We start from the raw sequence: 17,354 nt of genomic DNA, 5'->3' as shown, positions 1-17,354 counted from the left end.
GACCTGAATTCACATTTGATGATTTGAACTTGAAAACACCAAAGCAATGGAAAAGGGGAAGCCATATAATATAACTAATCATATCCTCTTGGCCGACCACAACGCATGAAACTAACCTTTTTCAAACTTTGTACTTCGTAGCTCAACCACCACTAACAGTATTTATTATTTGTGCTTTTCTTCTCCAAATAGAACACTGTATTTTCTTCAATATATAACACCATGACAAACTATCATGAAATCTTGGTTCTTTTTTCACTAACATATTACTATATCTACAAACTAAAGGGTTGAGTCACCAAAAAAAAAAACTAAAGGGTTGCATGTTAAATATGAAAAGTGCTGCTTATTCATTTCATTGCTATGCGGCTAGAGCTCTTGTTATGGTCTTGGGGTGTTTCATCAGTAGCTGCCTTTCTTCTAATCAGATTGGTTTGGGCTCGAGGTTATTGGCTAGTAAGGGACAAACATGGGTTTCTGATAATAATACATTTGCTTTTGGGTTCACAAAATCAGAGAATGATAATCGATTATTTCAGCTGGGCATTTGGTTTAATGAGCTTCCAGGAGATCCAACACTGGTTTGGTCACCTAACAGGTACTTCTCCTACCAATCTCATTCCCATTAGTTTTAGTATGATATCATTCAACAAAAATGATATGCAGTGAAATCATTCTTGTAAGTATAATGAGTCAAATCTCACACCAATAATCTATTATTTTTTATCTGTTATCTATTACATATATTATAAGGATTGAAAAATTTTGGTGCATAAATTTTCTTTCTAAAATACCTTTTATCATATACCACATAAAAAACATATATATTTAAACTAATCTCATATTTATCTTTACAAGTAAATGGTCAAATTAGTTCCTGAAAGATCATTCATTTTTCAAATTAGTCTTTTAAATTAGTCATGTTAGTCTTTCCGTTACTTTATTTATTGATTGTGTCAAAATTTGCTAATATGATTAAGTGACATCCCAACACATACCTAAAAGTCTTAATTGACTATTAATATGATTAGTTTATGAAATTAGATATCGCAGATTAGATGGCTAGTTCTGATTTTTCACTTAAACAAAAGACAAAGTCATAAATCATATCTCCATCTAGTCTTTTAGTCTTTACAACAGCTTTTGCAAGTTATCATCATCTCTAAATATGCCAAGTTGCAACATCTTTCATTTTCCTTTTGAATCCAAATAGAGACTCTCCTGTATCCAAAGATGCAATGCTGGAGCTGGACACAACCGGCAACCTTGTCCTCATGGACGGAGACACCACCGTTTGGGCTTCAAACACCTCAGGTGCTGGTGTAGAAGCAGCAACCATGGAAGAATCTGGTAACTTCATTCTCCATGACAGTAGAAAAAACCTTATGTGGCAGAGTTTTTTGCAACCATCTGACACACTCCTCCCAAACCAGCCCTTAACAGTTTCTTCAGAGTTAACCTCATCAAAGTCTTCCTCTCATGAAGGCTACTATGCTCTCAAAATGCTTCAACAGCCTATTTCTTTAAGCCTTGCCTTGACTTACAATCTACCTGAAACTTCCAAGGCTTCGGAGGAATCATACACCAACTATTCCTATTGGCAGGGTCCTGATATCTCGAATGTGACCGGAAAAGTTATAGCAGTTTTAGACCAAGCCGGAAGCTTTAGAATTGTTTACGGAGATGCCTCTGATGGAGCAGTTTATGTTTATAAGAATGACAACGACGATGCAGGTATGTCTGCTGCAGTTCACCAATCTACACAATTGACCGTTCTTCGAAGATTAACCCTGGAAAAGAATGGCAACTTGCGTTTGTATCGATGGGACGATGATGTAAATGGGTCGAGACAATGGGTGCCAGAATGGGCTGCAGTTTCAAATCCATGTGATATTGCTGGAATTTGTGGCAATGGAGTTTGTCATTTGGACAGAACCAAGACAAATGCCTCTTGCACTTGCTTGCCAGGAACTTCTAACGTTGGCAAGGAAGGCCAGTGCTATGAGAATTCATCTCTTGTTGGAAAATGCAATTCAAGGCGCAAAAGCCAGACATCGCAGTTTAGGATTTCAACAGTGCAGCAAACAAATTATTACTATTCTGAATTTTCAGTGATAGCTAACTACAGTGATTTTGCTTCAGTATCAAAATGTGGGGATGCTTGCTTATCAGACTGCGACTGCGTTGCATCTGTTTATGGGCTAGATGAGGAGAGACCATACTGCTGGGTGTTAAGGAGCTTGAATTTTGGTGGTTTTGAGGATACTAGCTCAACATTGTTTGTGAAGGTCAGTGCAAACAGCTCAATGACACCATATCGCAACGCTGGAGGGTCTAATAGCTCTTCGGATGGGATGGGGAGTGCGAAAGAGAAGGCTGTGATTATTCCAACTGTTTTGATCATGTTGGTTCTCATTGTGCTGCTATGCTTATTGCTGTATTACAGTGTTCACAGAAAAAGAATGTTGAAAAGAGAAATGGAAAGTTCCATGATCTTATCAGGTGCTCCCATGAATTTCAGTTATCGCGATATGCAAATCAGGACTAGCAACTTTTCGCAGCTGCTAGGAACAGGTAGTTAGTGTATCCTATATTGAGTGTTTTGATTGAGTTTAAATACTTGCTAACTGTACATATTTTGCAGGTGGATTTGGGAGTGTGTACAAAGGAAGCTTGGGAGATGGGACACTAATTGCAGTTAAGAAACTTGACAGAGTTCTGCCACATGGAGAGAGAGAATTTATTACTGAAGTGAACACCATTGGCTCAATGCATCATATGAATTTAGTTCGCCTATGCGGCTACTGCTCCGAGGGATTGCATCGGTATGCATTGTTACTTGACAATCAAGTTATTAAATTTTCTTCTAAACATCTAAAAAATCTGAGTTGGCTATCAAAGCAGAAGTTTTTGTTGTTAAAACAATTGCTTATTTGGCAGGCTGCTAGTTTATGAGTTCATGAAGAATGGTTCCTTGGATAAGTGGATCTTCCCTTCATATGAAGCAAGAGATAGAGTACTAGATTGGCCAACACGGTTTTATATAGCTGTAGCTACTGCACAAGGGATAGCTTACTTTCATGAGCAGTGCAGGAACCGGATAATACATTGTGACATCAAACCTGAAAACATATTGTTGGATGAAAACTTTTGTCCTAAAGTGTCTGATTTTGGATTAGCCAAATTGATGGGAAGGGAGCACTCTCATGTGGTGACAATGGTAAGAGGGACAAGAGGTTATTTGGCACCAGAATGGGTTAGTAATCGCCCTATAACCGTAAAAGCCGATGTTTACAGCTATGGGATGCTTCTCTTAGAGATAATTGGTGGCAGGAGAAATCTTGATATGTCCTTTGATGCAGAGGATTTCTTCTATCCTGGTTGGGCTTACAAGGTATGTTTCATATATTAGTGTTCAGTGTTCTTCTATCCTTAATTAATTGTTGTTGAATGAACCGTGCAACTTTATTTTCTTGTTTTTCCGAATCAGAATGAACATAAAAGGCTACACTCATTATAAGACCATAGGCTGGGATGATAAGCCCATCGAATTCTAATTAAGGATGATACTGTTTAAATAAAACCAACAAGTGTTAACTAGATAAATAATGTTCATGTCATGTTTGGTTACTGTAGGAGATGACTAATGGATCTACAATCAAAGTGGCAGATAGAAGACTAAATGGGGTGGTTGACGAAGAAGAGCTAATGAGAACTCTGAAAGTTGCATTTTGGTGCATCCAAGATGAGGTTTTCTTGAGACCAACAATGGGGGAAGTGGTGAGGATGCTAGAAGGATCAACCAACATTAACATGCCTCCAATGCCTCAGACAGTTCTAGAGTTAATTGAGGAAGGCTTAGAACATGTATATAAAGCAATGAAAAGAGAGTATAACCCTTCCAGCTCATCAACCATTACAAGCCATCTGACATCTCAAGCCACATGTAGCAAATCCACAATGTCACCAAGATAATGTTTCAACTTAAAGAAGAAAAGAAACAATTGTGCTCTCACCAATACAAATATATAATAAACATACAAGTTTTAATTAGATAGATATACATGAAAACATAATTCAGTAAGTCATCAGTTCACCGTAGATAGGGGGACAACTATTATTGGAAAAGATCAAATCACACAAAGAACTATACTGCTTGATCTATGCAGGTAAAAAGTATTAATCATATCTGTGAAATTGAACATGTTCACACAGAGCTCACACATCAAACATAACTTTTGATGAAAGAGCTGTAGTTTGTGAGTTTATCCCAATATCTGGACCACAGCATAACTCCTCCATATTTAGTTGAATTCTTGACTATTGGAAGAACTTCTGAAGTTAGATTTGCCGGAGGGATAAAGCCGGTAATAGAAGCATTAATTGCAGCAGGTAGCCCTAAGAAAATCATATCTGCATGGATATTTGAAGTCCAAATTCCCCAATAATCTTGAAGACCGGTTATATTTCCTTTATTGTACTCACATTGATGGTTGTTATAGAATTGAACCCAAACATAGTCAAATAGGCCAGTGCTGAGAGCAGTTCCAAGACAAGTATCAGGGAAAGGACATTGTGGTGCAGCAGTTAGGTACACTTTCTTGCTTTGGTTGTTGTAACTGGAGAGGTTTTTGGCAAGATCGTCCCAGTAATGGTATTGCCCGCCCTCAATAACGAAATCAATTCCATCCAGGACAGCATCCCCTAGCGGCCGCAAAGAAGATTGTCCACCCAAGAAGTTGTTCCACAAGTATGCTGCTACCTGGCCTGCATCCACGCTTGAAGTGAGTGTGTAGTTTTGGAAGGTAGCTCCTCCAATGGAAAGCATGACCTTGATGTTCTTGGCTTGACATGACTTGATATCAGAACTCAAAACAGTGCATTGACCGGTGTGGGCGTCACAATGGCCAGCAAGATTCAAAACTGGATTTGTGCCGTTCCCAAATGCAGATAGGAAAGCTATGTTCACAAATGCATAGTTCCCGGACGCACAAGTTTCTTCCAAGGTTCCCTCATCTCCACGTTGACCCCAGTAGATGGCAATTCCACCTGCATTATTTGAGCTTATTGCTATAATAGTTGGCAGAAAGAATGATAGGAGTGCAATTACAATTATCAAATTTGAAGCCATCAAAGTTGCTTGAAACTTTGATAAATGAGTTGCTCACTAGTCGCTAATAATCACTTGTGTAGTGTAACAGTGTAGCCTTTCCAATTGAAGTTGTTCATTTTAAACATGGCACTCCTTATAAAGTCTTAGAAAATAGTGTATACCAAATAGTGACCTGCATTGAAATAATCATAAGTTGAGGAATGATTAAGAAGTATCATGTTTCTTCATGTTGATTGTATCCCCGAAATCAAATTTTAAGCCGTAATGTTGTACTCTTTGATTTTTGAAAGGCCGTGCTTCGACGCATCTTTGTCCTGTAGTCACAAAAATATTACAAGGATTCGGTCAGATTATATTCCAAAGTATTTGCTAAATGCATATATATTATCTCCTACATTAGAACTGGATTTTGCAATAATGACAATGTTTGATCTTAACTAAATCAGATTGTGGTGCCTTTTTTGCTACTTTCTTTATGTCTATAAGCAAAATCCAGGAATCTAGTCACTTGGTATGGTTGCGTGTTTCATTGCTACGTTAACAAATGAATGAAATGATAATCATTAAAGTAAAAGAGTTTATTTCTATCCACATATTTACGAAACCCAAATTCCAACTTAACATACACCAGACCCTAAATGTTGAGTTTGTGAAAAACAACCATAATAATTTGATAATGACTCACATCATAATCTTGGATTAAAAATCCAAAAATATTTATCATATGTATACTTTGTACATAAAAATAAAATATTTAAAATAGGCCAAATTATAACATCTAATTCATTCACTTCTTAAAACCCATATCCAATGAGACCAACACTACAGCCAAACACTCATTTTTTTTCTTCTAATTGTAACTCGTGTGATTAATCTCTAAGTTAAAAAAGAAAGAGAATTTTCACAAGCAAAATCGGGTGTTCAGAATAGGGTTCAAGCATTCGAGAAAAAGTAAATTATAAATCTTGACACTGAAAAGGAAAGAGAGGAAAAAAGTTAATATTTAAAGCCAATAAGCAAAATCAAATCTGATTTGATTCAGAGACAAATTAGAGAAGCCAAATTTTTATTCTTGTGCTTTCATTCTAACTTGTTGAAACTATCTTCCTCCTGCATAGGGCTGGAAGTGAGCTGAGCTGAGCCGAGCTAGACCAAGCTCAAGTTCGGCTCATCAAAATTAAGTTTGACTCACGTCTCGACTCATTAATAATTGAGCCTATTTTTTAAGCTCAAACTCGACTCACCGAAAGCTCACGAGCTGGCTCAAGCTCATGAGCTGCCTCAAATAATAGAAATATAAATACAAAATCTATAATTTTATATCAATAAATTATAATTTATATATTTTAAAAAATATTTAAAAAATATAATCGAGCTAACTCACGAGCTAATAAGCTGAGTTTATCCAAGTTCAAGCTCGGCTCATTTAATTTATGAGCTCAATTCCAGGCTCAAGTTTGGCTCACCAGCTCACGAGCTTAGCTTATCGAGCTATTAACGAGTCGAGCTCGAGCTGGCTTGACTCACTTCCAGCCCTACTCCTGCATACATCATTTGGGTAATATAAAGAAAATAGAGATTGTGTATCTCTACTATAAATCAAAGTCACGATTAAAATTTGGGGTCAAAAAATGGATCAATGATTCATATTATTAAAGTAAGAAGAAAAAGGAAGAAAAAGGAGCAACTAGGTACGGATTCAAGTCAACTCAAATCACTACTGCTATTCCATTTTTTTATTGGGCTTCTTTGCCATTCTCACTGCTGAAATCTTTTTTGCATACTTGATGATGCGTCATATGTATGATTGCATCCGTAGTGACACAAATGTTTCCTTACCATATGACATGTTTTTAACCTGATTTTTCTAATATTTTGGTGTTGATCTATCTGATGACAAACAAAAAAAAAATAGAATTTCTTATCTGAAAGGCGGTGATGCAGTAAAACAATCTAAGAAAAAAAGGACTAGAACTGGAAAGAACATTGTCACGAAAAAAGAAGGAGATGAAAGTCTTCATTCACCCTCGGCTATCAGTACATCCTCCTCCAACAAGTATTTGGTCAATGGCGTAGTGAAAGATGTTCTACAAGAATTTATGAATATGACCAAACATCTGATCAACTAGAACAAACAAACAAGAAAATTGACAATTCAGAATAAAAATTCATTGAGAAAGTCTTAGAACCGAGTTGAAGTGCTTCTTAAGTACATTGATTTTTTAGAAGATGAATCGATCCAATTTGATCAAGAAGATGAAGAAATCTTGAAAACCGAATATGAGGGATCTCATATCTATTCCATTGTCTTTATTACTGCTGCTTAAAAACTATTTCTATATTTATGTTGTGATTTTTTTTATATTCTTTTCTTTATCTGGATTACTGTAATCTGATTAATAGGATTTAAAACTTTGAACTGATGACCATTTTTACCTAACAAAATTGTGTGCAGGATATATTTTACCTTCTTGATAATAACAGGGATAAATACGAAAATGAATTGAATTAATTAGGTTGTAGGCTATCTGTTTGATGTTGTTGGTTGTTTAACAATTTTGTTGATTGTTTGATGCTGCATTATAGACTTTGAGGCTTGATAATTTTTAAAATACTGGTTCAATGTTTTGAGAAAGTGGTTTGATTGAAGTTAATGATAACTATTGATTACAGTTTTTGCACATAAATGATTGTTTATTAATAATCATTTATTGAGAAAAGCACACATTTAAGGAGAGCCAATTAAACGAAAAAAGGGAAGAAATCAACTTGAAATTGAAACATTAAAGGGAAGTATCAAAGAAAAAGATGTGAAAAAGCATAGCACTAAGAAAGTCAATACTCGTGATGATGTTGATCTAAGTCAACCTAGTGAGTGCATGGACATTGTTGGGCAAGAACACGACGATGAGAGGTTGTCAAAAATCTCGTATAAGGAGTCTCTTCTAACATTGCCTGGCCTTAGTCCGGGAGGTGACACTATGGCCATGGATGGCATTGATGAGAATGCTCCTAACCCGGAGGATCAATGGTACATTGATGCTGAAAAGGAAGATCTTGGCGAAAAATCATTTGATCCTTGCCATACGATTTTAGTGTCGAAAGAAGAGTTTGATGAATGATGCAAGCCTTGGCGCAATGCGCTCATCGTCAAAGTCCTAGGCAAACGTGTGGGATTGGGATTCATTGAACAACATCTCCGAAGGGATTGGGCCAAGAAAGGTAATATAAATGTGATTGATATAGATCGTGATTATTTTCTTGTTCATTTTTCAAATGAGGCGGATTACTCGCACGCGCTGTTAGAGGGGCCATGGATGATTCCCGGGCACTACCTCATTGTGCAACGATGGAGGCCGTTCTTTCTGAATTCTGAGAATCAAGTTAAAAAAATAGCAGCATGGGTTCGTATTCCTAATCTTCCAATCGAACTTTTAATCCCCGATTCTTGTGGCGTGTGGGTTCGGCTATTGGTCAAATACTCAAAATCGATCGTACTACTTCCATCCACTCTAGAGGACGATTTGCTCGCATCTGTGTTGAGATTGATCTGGCAAAAAAACTTGTACCACGTATTTCGGTGTTGGGTAGTGAGTTAAGCATTGAGTATGAAGGTCTCTATTAGATTTGTTTTAATTGCGGCAGATATGGACATCTTATGGACCAATGTAGTGAGACGATGGTGGAACAGGTAGAGACATAGAAGGTGAAAAATGCCAACCAGAAGGTAGATTCAGGGGACAATCAAGCAATTGATGATAACCAAAATGGAAGTTCCACGGATTTTGGGATTCAACATGATACTTGGGCTAATCAAAATCCTCCAAATTTTGGCCCTTGGATGATGGTGAAAAGACAAAATAAAAAGAAAAAGACAACTAGTCCTAACGGAAAACGAGGGAAGATTCATGAAATTAATAGAGGCGAAAAACCAGTACCTGAAAATATTGTTGAAAATATAGAAAAAGGAAGAAGATCACGCTATAATATCCTATATGAGGAAAATCCGCAGAATAAGGAACTAAGGAAGTGCATGCTATGCATGTTGATAGTGAACAATCAACTAATACACAAGATGGGCTTCAAGCTGCCAAGGCCCATAACAATGTTGAAAAAATCCAACCTATATACAAGAAGGTCCTTAAACAAGGTGCTGGAAGAAACCCTTAAGGAATTAAAAAACTAAATCATGGGCTAATTGGGCTTAAGCCCTATGAAAAAAGTAATAAATTGAAAGCCAAAATGTTGGAACAATCCTCACCCAAAGCTAAAGAGCATATCAGCGAAGCTTCCTTAGTGGTTCATAACAAGAAGAATTCGGAAATGGAAGCTATGGAGTTGGCGATGTTGGAACATATGCAGCGCCTCTAAGATGATCAAAGAGAAGCTTTTGAAATCTCCAAACGGATGCAATCACCTCTTGAAGCTCGTGTGGTAAGAAATAATTTTTTAATTCAAACCCAAAATTCCTCTTCCTCAATGAGACCGCCGGACCCAGGGAGTGGCGTGACTTTAAATTCCAATAAGCAAACAAGTCTAACCTTGGAAAATCCTAGCAAGAATCAGTTGAAGGATGGAAAGTCTTCTCATGGAAGCGCTGTTTTTGGTACTTGGGACTCAACCCAAAAATTAATTTCGGTCCTCGATGACCCTCTCCACCTTTTTGTTATGATGTATATTATTTGTTGGAATTGTCGGGGTGCTAAAGGTAAGTCTTTTCATTCTCTTATTAGAGATATGCCAAAGGAATATGATGCTAATTTTATTATCTTGCTTGAAACTCATGTGAGTGGTATGAAAGGAAAGAAAATCAGAGATAAAATGGGCTTTGATGGGTCTTTTATTGTCGAAGTCGGTGGGTATTTGGTGTTTACGGGATGCAGGTATTTGGGATGTTGTTGTTCTGGATTATAGTAATAAACTAGTTCATCTTCAAGTCTTTTGCAACAATTCAGATTCTTGGTTTCTCTCAGCTTGTTACGGGAGTCCTCAACGAGCTACAAGGAGATCTTTGTGGAGTAATATTCATTCTTTGGATGATAATTATTAAATCCCTCTTCCACCTTAGCCCATGACAACAATAAAGACGTCTCACGGCCCACAAATTCAGCCCAACAGAATGCACAAATTCAATTATAATTTTAATTTTTATCTTATCTTATAGTTATCTTTATCTTTATCTCTATCTTATCTTTATCTTATCTTTATTTACTTTTATCTTTCATAGGCCAATGCTTTATATATACTTAGTTTTACCTTCATAATGAACAATTCAATCAATCAACAATCAATAAAATTTCTTCATCTTTTTTTTTTTCATTATTATTCTTTCACAATTTTATTATCTTTGCATACTCTTTCCGTTTTATTATGGTATCAGAGCTCCTCTTGAAGCTTCTTTTGAGCTCTGCTGACATCCATGGATCAAGGAGAAAGGGCACACCAACAACTTCATTCGGAGCCTCTTTTGGACCTTTCGTCAGCCCAATACTTTTCTTTCATGGCACCTCCTTTCAATGAAGAAGCTCGTCCTTCAAACCAACTTGAGCTTTTGCCAAGTCCAACTACTCATTATCTTTGTTCTTTCAATGCTTTTTCTACTGTTAACAATTCTTCAAATCGAGATTCATTCTTGAATACTTGGATTATTGATTCTAGTGCCACAGATCACATTGCATCAAATTTGTCTTGGTTTATTTCTTACACACAAATTTCTCCTATTATTGTTCATTTACCAAATGGTTCTCAAACTACTGTTTCTTATAAAGGCATCATTCAATTTTCACCATCCTTGGTTCTTCATGATGTTCTTTATTTACCTCATTTCAACTTTAATATTATCTCTGTTTCAAAAATTACTTCAGCACTCACATGTGAACTCACTTTTTCATCTTCTTCTTGCACTTTACAGAGCAACAATTTGGGGACGATTGATCTGGCCAGAATGAGAGAGGGATTATATGTCTTTGAACCCAATTTCGGTAAAAATTCATCCACTACACACTTCATAAATTCCATCCAATCTCCACCCATTACACCTTCCAATATATGCCATTTTCGTTTAGGACACCTATCTGGGCAAAGACTTAATCATTTACATAAACAATTTCCTTTTATCTCTATGCATCATGATGAAGCTTGTGACATTTGTCATCTTTCTAAGCAAAAGAAACTTTCATTTTCTCAAAGTTTTAACAAAGCCAATGCAAGTTTTGATTTATTACACTTTGATATTTGGGGTCCGTTTCGACAAAATTCTATTCATAATCATAAATATTTTTTTACTATTGTTGATGATTTTAGCCGCTTTACATGGGTTACTTTATTAAAATCAAAAGGAGAAGTGCAAAATCATCTAAAAAATTTTATTACTTTAGTTGAAACACAATTCAACTCTAAAGTCAAAACTATTCATTCCGATACTGGACCAGAATTTATTTTACATGATTTTTATGCTTCTTTCATCAACGTAGTTGTGTTGAAACTTCTCAACAAAATGGAAGGATAGAACGCAAGCATCAACATATTTTGAATATAGCTCGTGCTCTTATGTTTCAATCTAATTTACCATCATCTTTTTGGTCTTATGCTGTTAGACATGCTGTTTATTTACTTAATAGAGTTCCATCATCCGCAATTAATTTTAAAACACCATTTGAAATTTTATTCAATCATTCACCAAATTATCATGATCTTAAAGTTTTTGGATGCTTATGTTTTGTTTCTACCCTAAAGGCAAATAGATCAAAATTTGATCCAAGAGCCAAAAAGGCTGTATTTATTGGCTTTCAACATGGTTTTAAAGGATATATTGTTTATGTTTTAGAAAATAAAAGAATTGAGATTTCTAGAAACGTAATTTTTTATGAAATGATCTTGCCCTTAGTCACAAAAAATGCCCAATTCCATACATTCAACCCAACATTGCCAAACACACATTCTCAAAAACAAGATTCAGTTAGTCTTCCAGTTGAACCCTCACCTATACCCATTGACCCAACTCCACCTAGTTCTTTATTTTCTCCAACAACCTCTCCTTCTTCCTCACTATCGTTACCTAGCCAAGTTGAACACATGACAACCGAATCACTTTCAACACAGACACCCATCTCTCCTTCTGCACTAGACACCAGTCCACCATCACCTTCTCATCCCCCGTCACCTTCTTCACCACCTGAGCAACCCCATCCTCATCATTCCGACCAGCCTCACCGACCTCCAGCATATCTCTCTGATTACTTGTGTAATTCCTCTCTCATCTCTACAAATCAATCTCCCTCAAAGTGCAAGTATCCTTTATCTTCAGTCATGTCTTTTTCTTCCCTTTCATCTTCACATAAAAAGTTTCTTTTATCTCTACATTCTGACGTTGAGCCAAAGTCTTTTAAGGACGCCAATCAACACACTAATTGGCGTAGTGCTATGAAAGATGAGTTGGATGCTCTTGAGTTGAACAAAACTTGGCGTCTTGTTGATTGCCCTGCATGGGTTAAGCCGGTTGGCTGTAAATGGCTCTATCGCATCAAACGTAAGCCTGATGGTTCAGTTGATCGATATAAAGTACGTCTTGTGGCTAAAGGGTTCACTCAAACTGAAGGTGTTGATTTCTTGGAAACTTTCTCCCCTGTTGTCAAGCCTGCCACCATCAGATTAGTTTTGGCATTAGCCTCTATGAATCATTGGCCCATACATCAGTTGGATGTCAATAATATTTTCTTACATGGGGATCTTTCTAAGGATGTTTATATGACTCTGCCACCCAGATTTACATCTCCTCAACCGAATCAATGCTATAAGCTACTAAAGTCATTGTATGGTTTACGACAATCTAGTCGTATGTGGTATGATAAACTTTCTCATCTTTTGCTATCTCATGGATATCAGCAAACCTCATCTGATTATAGTTTATTTGTCAAATTTATTGGTGATCAAATTTCTATCATTTTAGTCTATGTTGACGACATTGTTCTCACTGGTAATTCTATTTCTGAACTTGCTGCCATTAAGTCTATTTTGCACTAACACTTTCGAATTAAAGACTTGGGCCCATTAAAATATTTTTTGGGTATTGAAGTTGCTCAATCAGAGAAGGGAATTTGCTTATCTCAAAGAAAATATTGTCTTGATCTTTTGGAGGATTCTGGTTTATTAGGGGCTAAACCTGCCTCTGTTCCAATGGATAGTACCACAAGACTATATCAAGACAAAAGTCCCCTGCTATCCGACCCTTTTGTATATCGCCGTTTGGTTGGCCGTCTTATCTATCTCACCACTACTCGACCGGACATCATGTATGCCACTCAACAATTAAGTCAATTCATGGCATCTCCTACTGAATCTCATCTTCAAGCTACCAAGCATGTGTTACGATATCTGAAAACTAGTCCCGGCAAAGGACTTTTCTTTCCAAGGGAATCAGAAATTCAGCTTCTTGGTTTTAGTGACTCTGATTGGGCTGGATGTCCTGACACTCGACGATCTTTAACAGGTTATTGTTTCTTCTTAGGCAGTTCTTTAGTCTCTTGGAAGACCAAGAAACAAACTACCGTTGCCCGCTTATCCACCGAAGCAGAATATCATGCACTTGCCAACACAACTTGTGAACTTCAATGGATACTAAATGTGTTGCAATTTTTACGCATCTCTCCTATCCGCCCACCAGTTTTATATTGTGATAATCAGAGTGCTCTTCACATTGCTGCTAACCCGGTTTTTCATGAACGGACCAAACATTTAGAGGTTGATTGTCACTTGGTTCGACAAAAAGCTCAAGCTGGAGTAATGAAACTTCTCCCAATTCCCTCTTCTGGGCAACTAGCCGACATCTTCACCAAGCCTTTGTCTCCTCAACCCTTCTATCTTAATCTGAATAAGCTTAGTATTCTTGACATCTTTCATCCTCCAGCTTGCGGGGGCGTATTAAATCACTCTTCCACCTTAGCCCATGACAACAATAAAGACGTCTCACGGCCCACAAATTCAGCCCAACAGAATGCACAAATTGAATTATAATTTTAATCTTTATCTTATCTTATAGTTATCTTTATCTTTATCTCTATCTTATCTTTATCTTATCTTTATTTACTTTTATCTTTCATAGGCCAATGCTTTATATATACTTAGTTTTACCTTCATAATGAACAATTCAATCAATCAACAATCAATAAAATTTCTTCATCTTTTCTTTTCTTTCATTATTATTCTTTCACAATTTTATTATCTTTGCATACTCTTTCCGTTTTATTAATAATACCAGTTTACCTTGGTGTCTAGGTGATTTTAATGCTATTTTACATGATCATGAAAGGCAGTGCGGTTCTTCCAGAGTTGTTTCGGGTGCTTACAATGAGTTTCAGAATTGTGTGTCGGATAGTGGTTTGAATTATTTAGGATTCATTGGTTGGCCTTTTACATGGAAGAGAGGTAATCTTGTAGACAGACTTGATAGAGGTTTGAGCAATCTTAATTGGCAGCTTAAATTTCCTGAGGCTTATCTAGAGCACCTTCCCCTTCTCAAATCAGACCACTCTCCCATATGTTTAAAGATTGCTGCTGATCCTTCTCCCAACAGAGGAAGGAGGCCTTTCAGATTTCTTGCTGCTTGGTTATCCCATCCTAATTTTAATGAGTTAGTTCATCAATCTTGGCATGTGGAAAACTCTTGGACAGAAGGACTTCTTAATTTCAAAAATTCTCTTAAAGAATGGAACTCCAATGTTTTTTGGGACATTTGAAAAAGGAAAAGCAAGATCCTGCGAAGACTTCAGGGCATCACTAATAGCCTAAGTTACAATAGTAATTCTTTCCTTAAAGAACTTCAAGTGCAACTTTGGAAGGATTACGAGGAAGTTCTAGCCTATGAAGAGCTCCTTTAGTGCCAGAAATCTAGATGCAAGTGGATAGAGTTTGAAGATAGAAATACAAAATTCTTTCATGGCTCAACTATGGTTAGGCGGAGGAAGAATAAAGTTCATTCTCTTCTAGATGATGGTGGTAATTTAATTACTGACAAGAATACTTTGGAGAGTATGACCTTTTCTTTTTACTCTAACTTGTATATGGATTCCCTCCTTGAGTGCCCCTTTGTTCTCACTAATGGTTTTCCTACTTTTTGTGAGGAGGATCGAAACAGAGTGGGAGGAGATATTTCTAATATGGAGATTAAAGAGGTGGTTTTTGCTACGGGCAGCTTTAAAGCACCAGGAAGAGATGGGTTACAAGCTGTCTTTTATCAGAGCCAATGGGATAAAGTAGGGTCTGACCTTTGTACCCTTATACATCGTATTTTCCACGAGCCTGAGAAAGTTCAAGAGATAAATGAAACTTGTATTACTCTTATTCCTAAGGTGAAACCTGTCACTACCCTCAAGCAAATGAGACCAATCAGTTTATGCAATGTCTCCTACAAAGTTGTCACTAAAGTCCTTGATTACCGTATTAGAAGCCTCATGGAGAAGTTAGTCAAACCCACACAGTGCAGTTTTGTTCCTGGCAGACATAGCTCAGATAATATCATCATTGCTCAGGAAGTCATTCATACGATGAGAAGCAAGAAAGGTCCAAAAGGGTGGATGGCTATCAAGATTGACTTGGAAAAAGCTTATGATAGAATTAAATGGAGCTTTGTTAGAGATACTCTTTTGGATGTTGGTTTCCCAAACCATATCATCAAGCTCATTATGTCATGTATTTCCATAACAAGGATGCGAGTTCTTTGGAATGGTGAGGAATTAGATGAATTCTCTCCATCCAGAGGTATTCGCCAAGGTGACCCCCTTTCACCGTACATTTTTGTACTGTGTATTGAACGCCTCTCTCAACTAGTTAATGCTGCTGTTGATCATAGTTTCTGGAAGCCTATCAAATTAAACAGGGATGGTCTTAAGCTCTCCCACCTATGCTTTGCCGATGATTTAATTCTTTTCGCGGAAGCTAATCTCTAACAAGTGGATATTACCAAGAAATGCCTCAAAGCCTTCTGTGATAGTTCTGGCCAGAAAATTAGCAAAGAAAAAACTCGGGTGTACTTCTCCAAGAACGTGGGAAACCAAGTTAGAATTGAGATCAGTGAAGCTCTCGAATTTGCTAGAACTGATAACCTTGGAAAGTATTTGGGTGTTCCTCTTCTACACTCCAAAGTATCCAAAGCATACCTTCAATGACATCATCAACAAGCTTAACTCCAGACTAAATTCTTGGAAAGCCTCCTCTCTTTTGTTTGCAGGCAGAACTACCCTGGTGAAATCTGTCTTCTCTTCTATTCCTCTTTATACTATGCAAATTGCTTTATTACTTGTCTCTACTTGTAATGTTATTGATCGTAAATGTAGGAGTTTTCTTTGGGGCGATACTGACCAATCAAAGAAGATTCATCTCATAAATTGGGATAAAATTTGTCAACCCAAGAAAGCAGGAGGTCTTGGCATTAGACATGCAAGCAAACTGAACCATACTTTCATGATGAAAGCTGGATGGGGACTAGTTGAAAAAAGAGATTCTTTATGGGCCACTGTGCTATGATCCAAATATAAAGCTGGGAAGGATATCATTCCTAATGTTGAGTGAAAGCCTAATAGCTCTAACATGTGGAAGGGAATATGCAAGTCATGGCCAGATGTGAAACAAAACCATATCTGGCGTATTGGGGATGGCTCTGTGATTAAGTTTTGGCAACATAATTGAGTTCCCAATTTGGGTAGTCTTGATCAGCATGTGCCGCAGGTAAGAATTAATTATGTAGATTATTCTAGTTCATTGATGGACTTCCTTGATGTTTCAGGTAATTGGGATTTGAACAAACTCAATAGGTGGCTGCCAAAAGATATGGTGAAGAAGATTGTTGCCATCTTTCCACCATCTCCATGAAGATGCCGGATCATGTGGCATGGAACTTGTCATCGGATGGCTCCTTCGATCTCAAACAATCCTATCAAGCACTTTGCAATACTCCTCCTCCGTATAATGGAACGTTCAATCTGGTTTGGCGTTGGTGTGGTCCCGAACTTGTTTCGATCTTTTCTTTGGTTAGTTGCCAATAATGCAATTCTAACCAATGCAGAAAGACAACGGCGTCACCTCTCAACTGCGTCATCATGTCCAAGATGTAACATTCACAGCGAAACAACCCTCCATGTCCTTCGAGACTTTGCATTTGCATCAACGGTCTGGGATAACTTGCTGTCTTTGACATGGAATCAAAGCTTCTTCAGCTCAAACCTTCAAGACTGGTTGAGCTCCAACC

General features: G+C 37.2%; 2 protein-coding genes across 2 annotated transcripts; one reads left to right on the top strand and one right to left on the bottom strand.

Annotated features, from left to right (window-relative positions):
- The first annotated feature begins 332 nt into the window (after positions 1-332).
- On the top strand, positions 333-4,030 carry LOC107466812 (G-type lectin S-receptor-like serine/threonine-protein kinase At5g24080). Its single transcript, XM_016085813.3, has 5 exons — positions 333-598; positions 1,214-2,574; positions 2,645-2,825; positions 2,941-3,394; positions 3,637-4,030. Exons 1-5 carry the CDS (start codon positions 333-335, stop codon positions 3,973-3,975), a joined length of 2,601 nt encoding a protein of 866 aa, XP_015941299.3. The 3' UTR covers positions 3,976-4,030.
- Positions 4,031-4,225: 195 nt separating this feature from the next.
- Positions 4,226-5,131, bottom strand: LOC107466806 (hevamine-A-like). Its single transcript, XM_016085807.3, has one exon. It carries the CDS (start codon positions 5,129-5,131, stop codon positions 4,226-4,228), a length of 906 nt encoding a protein of 301 aa, XP_015941293.1.
- Between the last annotated feature and the right edge of the window lie 12,223 nt (positions 5,132-17,354).

The sequence above is a fragment of the Arachis duranensis genome, chromosome 9 (genome assembly GCF_000817695.3).
Source record: "Arachis duranensis cultivar V14167 chromosome 9, aradu.V14167.gnm2.J7QH, whole genome shotgun sequence".
NCBI lineage: Eukaryota > Viridiplantae > Streptophyta > Magnoliopsida > Fabales > Fabaceae > Arachis > Arachis duranensis.
This window is presented reverse-complemented; position numbering and strand designations above follow the sequence as displayed.

Bases quoted from the DNA above. Each gene is read 5' to 3' on its own strand.
- LOC107466806 (XM_016085807.3), bottom strand. From the start codon at position 5,131: ATGGCTTCAAATTTGATAATTGTAATTGCACTCCTATCATTCTTTCTG.
- LOC107466812 (XM_016085813.3), top strand. From the start codon at position 333: ATGAAAAGTGCTGCTTATTCATTTCATTGCTATGCGGCTAGAGCTCTT. The intron at 2,826-2,940 runs GTATGCATTGTT...CTTATTTGGCAG, and splicing joins TGCTCCGAGGGATTGCATCG to GCTGCTAGTTTATGAGTTCA. The intron at 3,395-3,636 runs GTATGTTTCATA...TGGTTACTGTAG, and splicing joins ATCCTGGTTGGGCTTACAAG to GAGATGACTAATGGATCTAC.